Source organism: Barbus barbus (genome assembly GCF_936440315.1).
Source record: "Barbus barbus genome assembly, chromosome: 47".
Classification (NCBI taxonomy): domain Eukaryota; kingdom Metazoa; phylum Chordata; class Actinopteri; order Cypriniformes; family Cyprinidae; genus Barbus; species Barbus barbus.
The window spans coordinates 8,868,925-8,883,645 of record NC_136725.1 but is presented as its reverse complement, the minus strand read 5'-3'; the positions used below and the strand labels follow the sequence as shown (position 1 = coordinate 8,883,645).

General features: G+C 39.5%; 1 protein-coding gene across 7 annotated transcripts in view; it reads left to right on the top strand.

Moving 5' to 3' along the window:
• Positions 1–5,166: 5,166 nt before the first annotated feature.
• LOC306865430 (opioid-binding protein/cell adhesion molecule homolog) overlaps positions 5,167–14,721 on the top strand; it is a 347,027-nt gene continuing 337,472 nt past the window's right edge. For 3 of the 7 annotated variants that reach the window (XR_013783863.1, XM_079410019.1, XM_079410016.1), the window contains exon 1: positions 5,184–5,481. Coding sequence is in view for 5 of the 7 variants with exons in the window: in XM_079410019.1 (XP_079266145.1) it covers positions 5,421–5,481 (61 nt within the window). In the remaining 2 variants the exon portion in view is untranslated. Of the gene's footprint in view, positions 5,482–14,721 lie in introns of all 7 variants that reach the window. The other 4 variants (XR_013783865.1, XM_079410023.1, XM_079410022.1 and 1 more) reach the window with 2 other exon arrangements.

The window sequence follows — 14,721 nt, the reverse complement described above, 5'->3', positions numbered from 1 at the left end:
TCATTAAAACTAGCAAAAGGAGACAGAAAAAGCATTTTAAAAAACATTGTAACATCACATGAACCTCAATTGTTTATCATATTGTACCAAAGTAAACAAAAATGTCCTGAAAACCAGACATTGACATTTATAAATAATATTACGAAGAGCTCCAACAATATGGTTTTCTTTTTTATATACAACATACTTCAATAGGACAATGTTGGCCTCTTGAATGTTGAGGTTTTTATGCTCTTACAGCTAATGTATGGCAAAAAAACACATTGTGTTCGGCACATCATATTTCTACTTCTCCCTGTTCTCTTTAACCCCATCAGAACTGATTTATGGCTCATTTTTGGGTCATGATCCATTGAGAACTACTGGGTTGTATATTGCATCATATGTAGACAAGATGGAAAAAATATGTTGTTAACCGTTTTGTCTCATAGGAACTACACTTTCAAAAGTAGCTCTATTGGATTTTTAATAGTAGTACGTGAGCTTTTTTAATGTTTTGTCTTGCCGTTTTTTTCTCTCTCTATCGTTTTCTCTCTGTTTTTCTGTGTCCTCAGGGAATTCTGAATTTCTGACAGAAAGATCCATTACCTCATTATTCATAATGTGTTGAAATACAATTTCACAGCTGTTTGTTTTGTTAGTGGGATTAGCTTTGGCATTAATATTGAAACTATCAATATAGACGGCATTTGGTACACATTCTTCCACTAATATGGTAGAACCATAATTCCATTCATTACGGGATATTAGATATGAAGCAGAATATATTGTAAACATGTTCTCTGTGGAACAACATAATCACATGAATACTAATCTATCTATCTCAGGGCTGCCAAGTTTTGAGTTCAACTTGGAGTGAGAATTCCCATGGCATTTTTCTGTTAATCTATTAATCTTTCCATTCTATTATAGCAGTTATATATGCATGCACATCAATTTTGACAAATTATATTTTTCTGCAGTTTCCTGTAGTGTGTTTTGGGACATATTCCATTAAGATTTAGTTGTTTTACCACCAGCCACCAATAGAAGGTAACAAATTACCAGTAGGGACCACTATAGTTTCCATTAGAATTCCCATTATAAATAGTAGACCATTACAAATTCTGTTTATCTGTGCTGACTATTTTTCTACCCAACCACTGGGTTGAGCCTGTAGGGTCATATACTGATTTCTGACAGAACCTACAAATGATTGTAATTTGGTAAAAAAAAAAAAAACAGTAGACAGCATAATTAGGTTTCTTTACTTTTAGAACATTTTTTTACGTCGTTAGCGTATGATAAATTAAAATGTAGATATTTATTGATGGCACAGCCATTCAAAAGCACAGCTTACGATTGCTGTTCAACTGCCCTGACAGACAAAATAAAGCCATGAAGCTTATTTGATGGAGCTGTAGCACATCTGAGAAGAATTCGCTGACTAATGTATTTGTCAGTCTCTCTGGCTAATGCACTTCAGGCTGTCCTCATGTCAGCCGAGACAGCAGTGATTTAAAGGTTCACAGAGTGAGCAAGGTGACTCTCTGAGTTTCAAGTGTCCCAGTACTGGACTCTCAAATGGCCTGGTACTTGAAACACTTTCCTTCATAGAGTTCCCTCCCAGCTTATACACTTACTCTTCTAGAGTCTTTCATTTCTCTAAGAGTGCTCTGGTCTTATAGTCTGCTCTATCAAATGCCAAAAGTGCAGGACAGACTCATCTGGAGGACTGAGATTCTCAGAGCGTTCTAACAATTCAGTTTGGTTGCTGTAGATTAACTGAGTCTGCCTGATGTCTGGTTATATCGAGCAACAGCTTTCCCTAGGGCAACAATACACGGATATATGCTGCCATTCTGCAGTGCCAGAAAGAAACCAATTTATTTGAACTGATATAACCACAACAAGCAGGGCTGAAACGAAAATCAACCAAGTTTGATTAGTACTAGAGTTATTTGAACAAACCTCAAGCCTTAGTATTAAACTAAACTTGCGATGTCTGTGCCTCAAATTCATGAGGTTTGTTGAGGGTGATCAGACTTACAATTTTCACTGAAATTGGGTGAAAAAATCCAGTAGCATTGAGTAGGGACTGTAAACATAAAAACAACCCAGAACTCCCTAGAATCATAGCAACAACTTAATATCCAAGCAGCCAGATTTACATCGTTTCTGAATCTCCATGCAGAATATACATTGTTTGCACAATCGATATGTTTTGTTTGCCATTCAATTTTGGTTCTGGCTCAAATGATCATTTACCTGTAACAAAGATTTGCTACTCATTCTGACTGGCTGAAGCTTATCAAGGTTGCAAGCAATGTATTTGTGTCAGAGATGTCAATGAATATAATCATCTTTATGCCATGGCTGGACGTACTCAGTTAAGCAGGATTGTCAAATAATCAATTTTTCCCGCACACTTAATTTTCTGCCAAATGATTTAAAGCAATTCCAACTCTGAATTGCTTAATGTCTTTTTTTTATTATTCATATGACATAAAGAGTTTCATTGACATTGGAGATGATGAGCAGTTTCACTTGACTGAGCTGGTAAATTATTTTTCACATTCGCATTCAAAGCCAAATTTAACGGCAAGTCACCTGCTGAGGTCTTCAAGGAGGAATAACGGAAAGCCAATATTACATGATTAATTTATGTTCACCTTTTGAACACCAGACGCAGTTACAACAGAATGCAGCAATCATAAAATATTTATTTGCTTTGTCAACCTGTTTCTGAAGTGGTGCTCCACACCTAAAAAAAACAATTAATTATAGTGCATCTCTAAAGGGGATGCTGTCCTTTTTTAGAGTGTTTTGCTGACATGAGGAAGTGTGTGCATGTTTTTAGATTGTATTAATGGCTCTTGGAAGTAGGCCAACATTTGTTCAATACACCAATTGGCAGGAGAAACTCATGTAATGTTTTTAATAACCTTCTGATGTCTCTCATAGGCCCAGTTCCTCAGATCATTAAAAGTACTTAGGAGAGACCAGGAAATTTTGCAAGTTGTAACATGGTCAGTTTAACCAATTAGAAATGAGCTACAAGGGTTTCTGAGTAAAAATGGATTTGAATGACCATATAACCATTTAACATTTGAATTGTAATTTATCATTAAGTGTAGTGTGTGTATACATACTCATACACAGAATCTAAAAAATTATTTGATCCCCTGCTGATTTTGTACGTTTGCCCACTGACAAAGAAATTATCTGTCTATAATTTTAATGATTTATTTGAACAGTGAGAGACAGAATAACAACAAAAATAATCCAGAAAAATGCATTTCAAAAAAGTTATAAATTGATTTGCATTTTAATGAGACAAATTAATATTTGATCCCCTATCAATCAGCAAGATTTCTGGCTCCCAGGTGTCTTTTATACAGGTAAGGAGCTGAGATTAGGAGCACTCTCGTTACCTGTATAAAAGACACCTGTCCACAGAAACAATCAATCAATCAGATTCCAAACTCTCCACCATAGCCAAGACCAAAGAGCTGTCCAAGGATGTCAGGGACAAGACTGTAGACCTACACAAGGCTGGAATGGGCTACAAGACCATCGCCAAGCAGCTTGGTGAGAAGGTGACAACAGTTGGTGCGATTATTCACAAATGGAAGAAACACAAAATAACTGTCAATCTCCCTCGGACTGGGGCTCCATGCAAGATCTCACCTCGTGGAGTTTTAATGATCATGAGAACAGTGAGGAATCAGCCCAGAACTACACGGGAGGATCTTGTCAATGATCTCAAGGCAGCTGGGACCATAGTCACCAAGAAAACAACTGGTAACACACTACGCCGTGAAGGACTGAAATCCTGCAGTGCCCGCAAGGTCCCTCTGCTCAAGAAAGCACATGTACAGGCCCGTCTGAAGTTTGCCAATGATTCAGAGGAGAACTGGGTGAAAGTGTTGTGGTCAGATGAAACCAAAATCCAGCTCTTTGGCATCAATAAATTAATTCGCCGTGTTTGGAGGAGGAGGAATGCTGCCTATGACCCCAAGAACACCATCCCCACCGTCAAACATGGAGGTGGAAACATTATGCTTTGGAGGTGTTTTTCTGCTAAGGGGACAGGACAACTGCACTGCATCAAAGGGACGATGGACGGGGCCATTGCCAGGCCCAGGGCACTGAAGCCAGCCAGGGCATTGGGCATTGGGCATTGGAAATGGGTCGTGGATGGGTTTTCCAGCATGACAATGGCCCAAAACACATGGCCAAGGCAATAAAGGAGTGGCTCAAGAAGAAGCACATTAAAGGTCCTGGAGTGGCCTAGCCAGTCTCCAGACCTTAATCTCATAGAAAATCTGTGGAGGGAGCTGAAGGTTCGAGTTGCCAAACGTCAGCCTCAAAACCTTAATGACTTGGAGAGGATCTGCAAAGAGGAGTGGGATAAAATCCCTCCTAAGATATGCACAAACCTGGTGGCCAACTACAAGAAACGTCTGACCTCTGTGATTGCCAACAAGGGTTTTGTCACCAAGTACTAAGTCATGTTTTGCAAAGGGGTCAAATACTTACTTGACTCATTAAAATGCAAATCAATTTACATTTTTTTTAAAAAATGCATTCTTTGTTGTCATTCTGTCTCTGTTCAAATAAACCTACCATTAAAGTTATAGACTGATCATATCTTTGTCAGCGGGCAAACGAGCAAAATCAGCAGGTGATCAAATTTTTTATGGAATAATCTTTTTCCCCACTGTACACACACACACACGTGTGTGTGTGTGTGTGCGTGTGTGTACAGTGGGGAAAAAGATTATTCCATAAAAATGGTAAACAAAGAATTTTGTGTGTAGGCGTGTGTATGCATGTATGTATATATGCCTACACACAAAATTCTTTGTTTACCATTTTTACTTTTAAATTAAAGCTACTTTAATCTACTCCAATTTGTAGCAGACATATATTGGAATATGCTATTAAAGTTGCAGACACATGGTGCAAGAAAACGGAGGTACAGACACTGAAATGAAATGTTCTAACGAACTTGGGAAATAGTGGGGTAAATTAATTTTCTAGGGACATGCAGGAAAATTAAAACCATTGCTAAATAACTCAACAACAGATTATTAAATGACTAAGCAATAAGACAAACGGCCTGAGGATATGCAGCGAATTCAAGATTTGGAAACTAACCCAAGCATTGCACTTCAAATGCACAGTCACATTTCTTGAGCAAATGAAAACAGCGGGTTCTTGTAATCCTGTGGAAGCCTATCCAAACAGCTCCATAAGCAATACCTCACCGAAGGAGGGACTTCTCAGCGCCTGCGTAGGTGAGTGAGTAAGTGCTTCACAGTTACTTCGAGCCTGGGACTACACTTCCACTTATTCCTCCGGATTTTCAAACTGGTATTTGCAAGAAGGGAAACAAACACGCAGATCTCACGCGCACTCGATCCGCTCCAGACGCCATGAAGAATCCCGTGTACTGGGTCGTCCTGGCTGGAATATCCATCGCTTTGATTCAACAAGGTAAGATGCATATTTTCGGGAGCTTTAAATATTATCCGGAAAGTGTTTTTTTTTTTTTTTAGAAGGAAACATCATTGGCTTTGAGCGGAGATTGTTGTACGCGTCTCTTGTTGGATGCGCTCACAATCATTGAAGCGTTTTATGCGGTTTCAAACTGTTACAATGGGCATAATTATGTTTGGCTTTTTATGCATTTTCAGCATTTTAGACGCAGGACTAGTGGTTTGACTTTATATTCGCGTTTGAAAGTTTTGTGAAAAGCGCACTGGCGATGGCGAGAGGACGCGGTTCTTCCAAACGCGTGCACTTGTTTTACATCTGCGTGACTGCGCAACAGTGTAATGAGTGAGTTTGGAGAGCAGCTCCCATCTTAGTTTCTGATCAACTGGTTTAAGTTGGTTACAGAGATAGACTGTGTTTTGTTTAGCTGAGTTAAGACGGCTTAATCTGCTGAGGCAATGAACCCGTGCTTAACATTTCCCCTGTCAGAAGGACGCGTTAGTTGTCTATCTTGCTTGTTACGAGTGAGATGTGTTTTGCTGTTGATGCATGATTTAATGGAGAAGTGATAATAATCATTTGATAGTCAATACGAGGGAAACATCATTAAAAATGTAAAATTCTGTCATTAATTTGCCTACTTACCAGTGGCGCCTGGTGAAATAATTGAGGTGGGGCTGGGGCACACTGGCACAGCAAACAATTTCACAATAACAATTCACAATAGATCAAAGCAATATGATTTATTGCAATGCAGACAAAGTTAACGAACATCTGATTACCTGTTTATTCATTAAATCATCTCCGATCAGTTATTTTACCAGTCTCAGTTAAATTTTGGATACTTCCATGACTGATACAAATCTGAGGATAGCCATGTACAAAAAAATCAATGTGGTGAAAAAAACCTGCATGTTTTTTTTTTTTTTTTTACTTGTACAGGAATTTTGCTCTTCTCTCCTTTTGATAGACAAACTTCTCAACTACTTTCTTATTGAAGTCAGGAATGTCTTTGAGCAGTTTCTTCTCAATAGAAAGCATTGCCAGAGCATTAAGGCGATCATGGGTCATTGTATTTCTTAGGAAAGTTTTGATCCTCTTCAAAGTAGAAAAGCACCTCTCTGACTCTGCTGTTGTCATAGGCGTGGTGATTATGATCTTGAGAAGACTGTCAGTCTCTGTGAAAGTACTTTGAAGATTGTTCTCAATGAAAAACTGGTACAGAGGAACTGCACCACTGCCAACCCTAAACTCAGGGTTCTCATAGATGAGGGACAGTTCTGTTTTGAGCTTGGCCTTGTTCAGCATGGGGTATGCCTCCACTGTTGTTTCATGTGCTGATTCAGGAAACGTCACACTGTGTTGTGGAAACAAATCTCCATGCAGCAATGTTGCACTAACGAGGTGCTGGGTGAAGGAAAACCGCTCCTTGGAATGAATCAGGATGGTATCACATACCTGTAAAACATTTTTATCAAAGTGATTCTGAGTGAACATAACATGCACATTATATTATTACTAATGTTTAAACTCCAGCATTCCTCATTGCACTTCTCCTGATCTTGAACTTGTTATTGGTTTCCTAAACAAAACAAGGTCTACAGTAGCATTTCAATAAATAAACCACCTATTTTCTGCTACATGTAAGGATATTATGTACTCAATTATTTTCCCATTTGTATGGATGACAGAAACGTCATCATGCTACTTGTGACTGATCAGCACTTTTTTGGTACTGTACATGACATGGCCCATCTGTTTTATAACTGTGATCTATACGTTTTATATACTGAGGCCAGCTACATAGCTTTCGTAGATTAGTCTTAAAAGTTAGTGATGTAATTATTTTCTTCTACAGTTCCTATCTTTTTTAGTCAGTTAAATTAAAAGTAGACTCAAGTTTACTGTTTGGCTGACTGCTAGTTGGTCAAGCTAGTGCTTAATATCTTAATACAGTGGCTAGGTTTATGCTACTGGACTGGTCTGATATAAAGTCCTTTTATTTCTCACCAAAAGATGTTATATCCACTTGCCCACAGAGGCAAGATAATGGCATGTGTTATACTATGTTATACTATAGTCACAAAATAACACATTTACAAAGAGTCACTGCAAGAATGCTTATGAACAAAAATTTATTTACATTTATGGAATAATTATTTACAATATAACACCCATACTAAACCTCAAACATTATGGATCTTGTTTTTGGGAAAACATAATACTTTTCACTCTCTTTCCTTGTTGGTATTTAATCATCTGTTTCTTTATAATTATAATCTATATGCCATCTTTTGTGTGTGTGTGTGTTTTACCTCTGTAGCTAGCCTCTGTTGTTCTCCTGGTCCCAGTGTCCTCAGTCACTTGTTGGGCTGGTGCTGCTGGTCAGATGATGCACTGTCCACAAACAGAAAGGGAATTGAGTCCCTGGTCCAAAAGATGTTAATAAATAATAATTAAAATAAATAAATAGATGTGCTCTATGGCAATCATTCATTTTGATGGCAAGGCACAATTAAGATTTCACAGACAACGAATCTTTCTAACAACAGCTTTATCACCCAATAGTAAAGGGTATTTACCTGATTGCTTGAATGTTGTTTGTGAATCCCTGGACAGCTGCTTTAATGTAAACAGGGTCGATGTTCCTCTTCTGCAGCTGGTTGAATAGCATGTCTACATTTGGCATGATCTTGTGAAACAATGCCAGGAAAAAACAGAAAGCCTCGTCTTCAAGCATCCTCACAAAACCCCCTGACTCTCTGACAGTTGAGGAATCAAAGTTCCCTGAGTCTCTGATGATCTGAAAACATTTTAAAAGGTCATCCTTGTGTTCGTACACAGTGTTTACAGCACGACTTGTTCCACTGTGTTATAGAGGCCCTGGGAAGTCTGTGCGCAACCACTTGGTCAAGCATGGCGATTCGCTTGGGTGACCTGGAGAAGGCGGCAGAAAATCCACCAAGGTCATAAAAAAAAGTGCCGATTCTGGGGATGTGTGATGTCGCCTGCTGCATGATGAGGTTCAGTTGATGCGCGTATAGCAGTGAACGTAGTGAGCATTTTTGCAGACGTCCATTATCTTACGCTGCACTCCGCCGGTGCTTCCTCTCATCACAGTAGCCCCGTCATAAGTTTGGGCAATTACTTCGTTTTTTTTGTCCATTTGGTAGAATGGTACTTAGACTGTCCAGAAGTGCTGTAGCAATGGAGTCGGCGTTTGTGTTCTGGATTTTAAAGAACCCAAAAAAGCGCTCTTGTATGTTACCATTGGAATCGATGTAACGTAGCACCAGCTGACAGCGGGAGGAAACGCCAGTCGTCTCGTCAGCTTGAATGGCGATGAAATCAGCGGCAGTTACTTCCTCCAGAATGTAATCCTTTACCACTGATAGCATGGAGTCCAACAGCTTGTTTTGTAACGTCTTTGATGTTCCCTTAAAAACGGTTGCTGTCTTAAGCTGCTCCTCTAGCACATTGTCTAGCGAGGCAACAAAATCCACTAAACCCCTAAAAATGCCAGGGTTGTCTGACGAGTCAGTCTTATCGTGCCCACGCAAGGCCATCTCAAAATCCGCACAAAACTTAACACAAGCAATTATCTTGGATAAAATATACCTGTTTTTATCCACCTCCTCGTTGTGTTTTCTTATCGCAACCCTGTGGCCGTCGTCTAACCGAGTAACAATGTTTACTCTTCCCAAAATGGCTAGTTTGACGGAATTATCCATGTGTGCCCTGGTGTTCTCATGTTTTCTTACTTTCTCGGACAGGTGCTTCATATCTCTCACTCCCGCAACTGTCCATGCTGGATCTGCCCCAGTTGCTTTAAACAGCAAGCACAGGAAACAAAATAAGGCATTAGCAGAGACGCATCCACATAGCCAGGCCTTTTTGGTGTACCAACGGGAAGAGTAGCTTTGCGTGTACTTCTTCCGTTTTTCGCTTGTCTGCTGTCTGATTAAGAGGTCAGGCTGATCTGGACCCAGCTCCTTTACCTTCAGTTTTTCTGCCAAATTTCTCCTCTCAAACGGACATTGGAGTAGAGATTGTACAGAGTTAGGTTCGTGTCCGGAATTACTAACACCTGAGTCCACCATTGTCACATAATTGAAAATTGCGCCACTACAGACCAGCCTTGATTTTAGCAGCTTGGGGCGACAGAAAAATCGCCCATTTCAGTTAAGATTTGAGGACGCTGATTGGCTAAATTTTATGTCACATCTTGAATATATTTATATCTTGAATCAGCATTTGACTAAATTCTACAAAGACCCGCCTCCTGTGGACGATTTCTCTATTGCCCCTCAGCTGAAATTGAGACATGCTGACAGGCAGAGAGGTCATATGGTGAAAACATTTTTCACAGAAGCTTTTCTAATATATCACATCATACAAATATACATTTAAATAAATTATATAATTATTATTTTGTGTGTGTGGTTCAGGGAGGGCGGCGCCCTGTATTAATGGCACCTGTTGAACAATGAACTCGTTATCAGTCTAAAAGACACTTGTCCACAACCTCAAACAGTCACACTCCAAACTCCACTATGGCCAAGACCAAAGAGCTGTCGAAGGACACCAGAAACAAAATTGTAGACCTGCACCAGGCTGGGAAGACTGAATCTGCAATAGGCAAGCAGCTTGGTGTGAAGAAATCAACTGTGGGAGCAATTATTAGAAAATGGAAGACATACAAGTCCACTGATAATCTCCCTCGATCTGGGGCTCCACGCAAGATCTCACCCGTGGGGTCAAAATGATCACAAGAACGGTGAGCAAAACTTACAGAGAATTGAAATTGTTACTCTCAGACCCTTGGTGCATACAGTTAACATTAAACACGTTCAAATACAGATAATACAGTTTAAACATGTACATACAACTATACAGCTATACAAATGAGGTCAGAGTTCAGAGTTGCATGGGGTAAAAGAGGGGAGGGGAGGGGGGGCAAGGACGGGAGGGAGTTCAGCTTCCTGACAGCCTGATGTATGAAGCTGTCCTTCAGTCTGCTGGTCCTCGCCTGGAGACTCCGCAGTCTCCTCCCTGATGGCAGCAGACTGAAGAAGCTGTGTGTCGGGTGGGTGGGATCACCTGCAATGCGGAGGGCTTTGCGGGTGAGACGGGTGCTGTAAATGTCCTGGAGGGAGGGGAGAGAGACACCAACGATCTTCTCAGCTGCTCTCACCATGCGTTGAAGTGACTTGCGGCAGGATGCGTTGCAAGCGCCATACCACACAGTGATGCAGCTAGTTAGGATGCTCTCGATGGTGCCTCTGTAGAAGGTGCACATGATGGGGGCAGGGGCTCTAGCTCTTCTCAGTTTGTGGAGGAAGTAGAGACGCTGCTGTGCTTTCTTGGCCAGTGCTACAATGTTGTTAGTCCAGGAGAGGTCCTCTGTGTGTGATGTAAGGCAACACGGAGTTTCAGCTCCCTCCATAGATTTTCTATTGGGTTCAGGTCTGGAGACTGGCTAGGCCACTCCAGGACCTTGAAATGCTTCTTACGGAGCCACTCCTTAGTGCCCTTTCTGTGTGTTTGGGGTCATTGTCATGCTGGAAGACCCAGCCACGACCCATCGGCAATGCTCTTACTGAGGGAAGGAGGTTGTTGCCCAAAATCTCGCGATACATGGCCCCATCCATCCTCCCCTCAATACGGTGCAGTCATCCTGTCCCCTTTGCAGAAAAGCACCCCTAAACCATGGTTTCCATCCCCATGCTTCACGGTTGGGATGGCGTTCTTGGGATTGTACTCATCCTTCTTCCTCCAAACACGGCGAGTGGAGTTTATACTAAAAACTTATATTTTGGTTTTATCTGACCACATGACCTTGCGCACGATGCAGGATTTTAATCCATGACGGTTACTAATGGTAACAGTTGAGACTGTGGTCCCAGCTCTCTTCAGGTCATTGACCAGGTCCTCCCGTGTAGTTCTAAGCTGATCCCTCACCTTTCTCAGGATCATTGATACTCCACGAGGCGAGATCTTGCATGGAGCCCCACTCCGAGGGAGATTGACAGTCATCTTGAATTTCTTCCATTTTCTAATAATTGAGTGTGTGAACAGGTCTTTTATACAGGTAACAAGTTCAAACAGGTGCAATTAATACAGGTAATGAGTGGAGGATAGGAGGGCTTCTTAAAGACAAACTAACAGGTCTGTGAGAGCCAGAATTCTTGCTGGTTGGTAGGTGATCAAATACTTATTTGATGCAATAAAATGGAAGTTAATTATTTAAAAATCATACAATGTGATTTTCTGGATTTTTTAAAATATTCTGTCTCTCACAGTTGAGGTGTACCTACGATGAAAATTACAGATCTCTCCATTCTTTGTAAGTGGGAAAACTTGAAAAATCGTCAGTGTATCAAATACTTATTTGCCCCACTGTATATGAAAAACAGTGGCCAGCACAGTCTTACATTTTTGTTTTTCCAAAAAGAAAGACAATCAGTTGACATGAGGGTAAGACAACAGAATTTTCATTTGTACATGTAGGTGCAGTATCCCTTTAATATTGATTGGTCTGGCCCACAATGATGTGTTCAAGGATATCTTTTTTTAATGTAAGTGGTGACTTTGAGGGAAAATGAAAATCAAAAAGGGACAAGCACTCTTTTCAGACTGGTTCTCAAGTGCTCGTAACAGAATTCACATACTCCACATCTGACCGTGACATGTCCCTCTTCAAAAAATGTTATGTATCCAAAGCAAATACACATACTTGTCCGAATAGCCCCCACTGTCTGCACAAGCATCTTCCACTAGTGTAGAATTAGACTCGTTGTGTTTAATGGAGGTTGTCAGGGGTTAAGTGTTTTTTTTTTTTTTTTTTTTTCTTTGGGACAGAGGGAGGGAGAGAGAACATGTCGTATGTTGCCAGTAAGTTTCCAGGAAGCTACAGACTCCCCTGCAGTGTCCAAGCCAACATCCCTCCAGGCCTGAACTGTCCATTGAACCCCCTGTCACTTTTCTAACTCTCTCTCAGCCTAGGCATGAATTATATGTCATTAAATTGAAATTTGGTGCCACAGCTGTGGTCCAGCTTCACACAGTGAGAATAGAGTACAGTGATTTAACAGTGAGAGCTTCCTTTTGAAATAGACTTCAGGATCATTGCTCAAGAAGAATCCAACTCATGAAGTTTAATCAGTGGTTGACACCACAGAGCATGAGGAGTAGACATCTTTACAATGAAAACAGACTCTGCAATAGTTGTAATTCAGAGAAATAGAAGTCTAGGGCTGGATGATATATTTGAAGTGATTTCGCTGACCATATGAAATTAATCAACATAATGAATGTCAAGGGGATTTTTCTTTGGCCATTAAGTTTCCGTATGTTGTCATTACACAAGTTAATCTGCATTTGTAACTGTAATTTTGTGGGAAAAATGACAACTTATAGCAGCCACATTCTTATAAACTATTCTATTTTATATACAGTATGGTTGTGTGTTCACTGAAATGTCCAACAAGAAGTGCCCTTTTTAACCAGGTGATGCACCAATTTAACAACAACAACAAAAAAAGTATGCAATGTTGGGCACTACACACACTTAACAATCACACTGTTTTCAGAGGAAGGGGTTATCAGGCTATTTATAGTTAAATGCCTTTTTTAACCATTTGTTATTGTAAAATTTAAATGCAAATTATTAAATATTTAATATTTTTAATACTAAATGTCATTGGTAAATTTCATTTTTTTAATTTAATTTAATTTAAATTAAATTATTTTTTTTTTCTAGTAAAAATGCTGTGGAATTTTTTTTTAAACTAGATTTTTAAAATCTGCATGGCAATAATGGCAATTTGGTTCAAGTGGTTCTTCTGACTAAAAAATATATTTTTTAATAGTGCTGTCAAAAAGGTGCTGAAAAAACAACAAAAAAACCCAAACATGCTCTTTAGTCTGAAGACACCCATTATAATGATATCAAATGCAGCTTCATCTATCCATAGTGATACAGTCCTGCTGAGTCTCAGCATGATGCGTTATTACGCAAATTAGACACATTAGGTGTTGATGACGACACAAAGTGGTGCTGATTTTAGCTAAGTTGCAAAATTACCTTTTTGCTAATTTGATCAAAAGGACAAGAGGACTCTCACATTTCCTCAAGTGGTAAAATGAAATGCTAGTGTGTGTTGTCATTATTTTGACATAGCCTTTAGGGCCAAAATTACCTCTCCATTTGTCTTTGTGCTTTTCACTTGCAATTACTTGGAGGGAATGGAATTTTGTGTTTATTGAAATGTTTTCTTTAATAAGTACACAAAACGACTCATTCAGACAAACTAATTTGGAAATCTCCACATCTGCAGGGAGTGCTGTGAAGCTACAGTGATTTTGGTTGTGATTAAGAATAAAACTTGGATTATAAAATGTATAATAGTCATGCGTCAAAACAATTTCCCATCTGGTGTTGGGTTTTGCATGCTTCCCATCATGGTTTTGGATTTTGCAAGTAAGTCATGCCTAAAAATTTAGCTGGCAGTGGCTATTAACTATTAAGTAGCTTTGGAGATAATTTCAGACCCTCTGACTTTTCCATAAGCATTAAAAATTCACAAGTAATGAAAAATATTACAACGTTGCCTTCATATACACTATATTGCCAAAAGTATTGGGTCATCCCCTTTTAATGAACATGACTACTTTAGTAATTTCTATGAGTATTTCTATGAGTACAAATCTTAATTTAAGCATATAATGATATTCTTGGGAGTTGTGTGCTTCTAATTTTATAACAGTTTGGACAGGACCCTTTTCTATTCTAACATGACAGTGCCTCTGTGTATAAGGCACGGTTCAAAAAGACATGATTGATTGAGTCAGTGTGGAAGAACTTGACTGGTCTTTCGAAATGCCATACGGCTGGAACATACATGCTCTTTCTCTTGAAGCATTAATAAACCTGTCAAACTCATCTCTGCTGCAATCACAGAAAGGCAGAAATTTTTTAACGCTGTCTGAGAAGCTGCACTGCAAGTTGTGTTCTGTGTGTAAATGTGTATGTGACAAAAAAACGAATCTTGACAACTTCGACTACATCTGGGTCTTATTAGTGTGGTTCTAGAGACTTCACAGGCAGAGGTCACAAATGGCTTCAAACCTAAATTATGAGATATGCCAGCACTGTTTTTTTTTCAAATGAAAATGTGACTAAAGTTATATATAACAACAAATATATGAAAATGATCCTTGTACGTATTAGTAACTGTT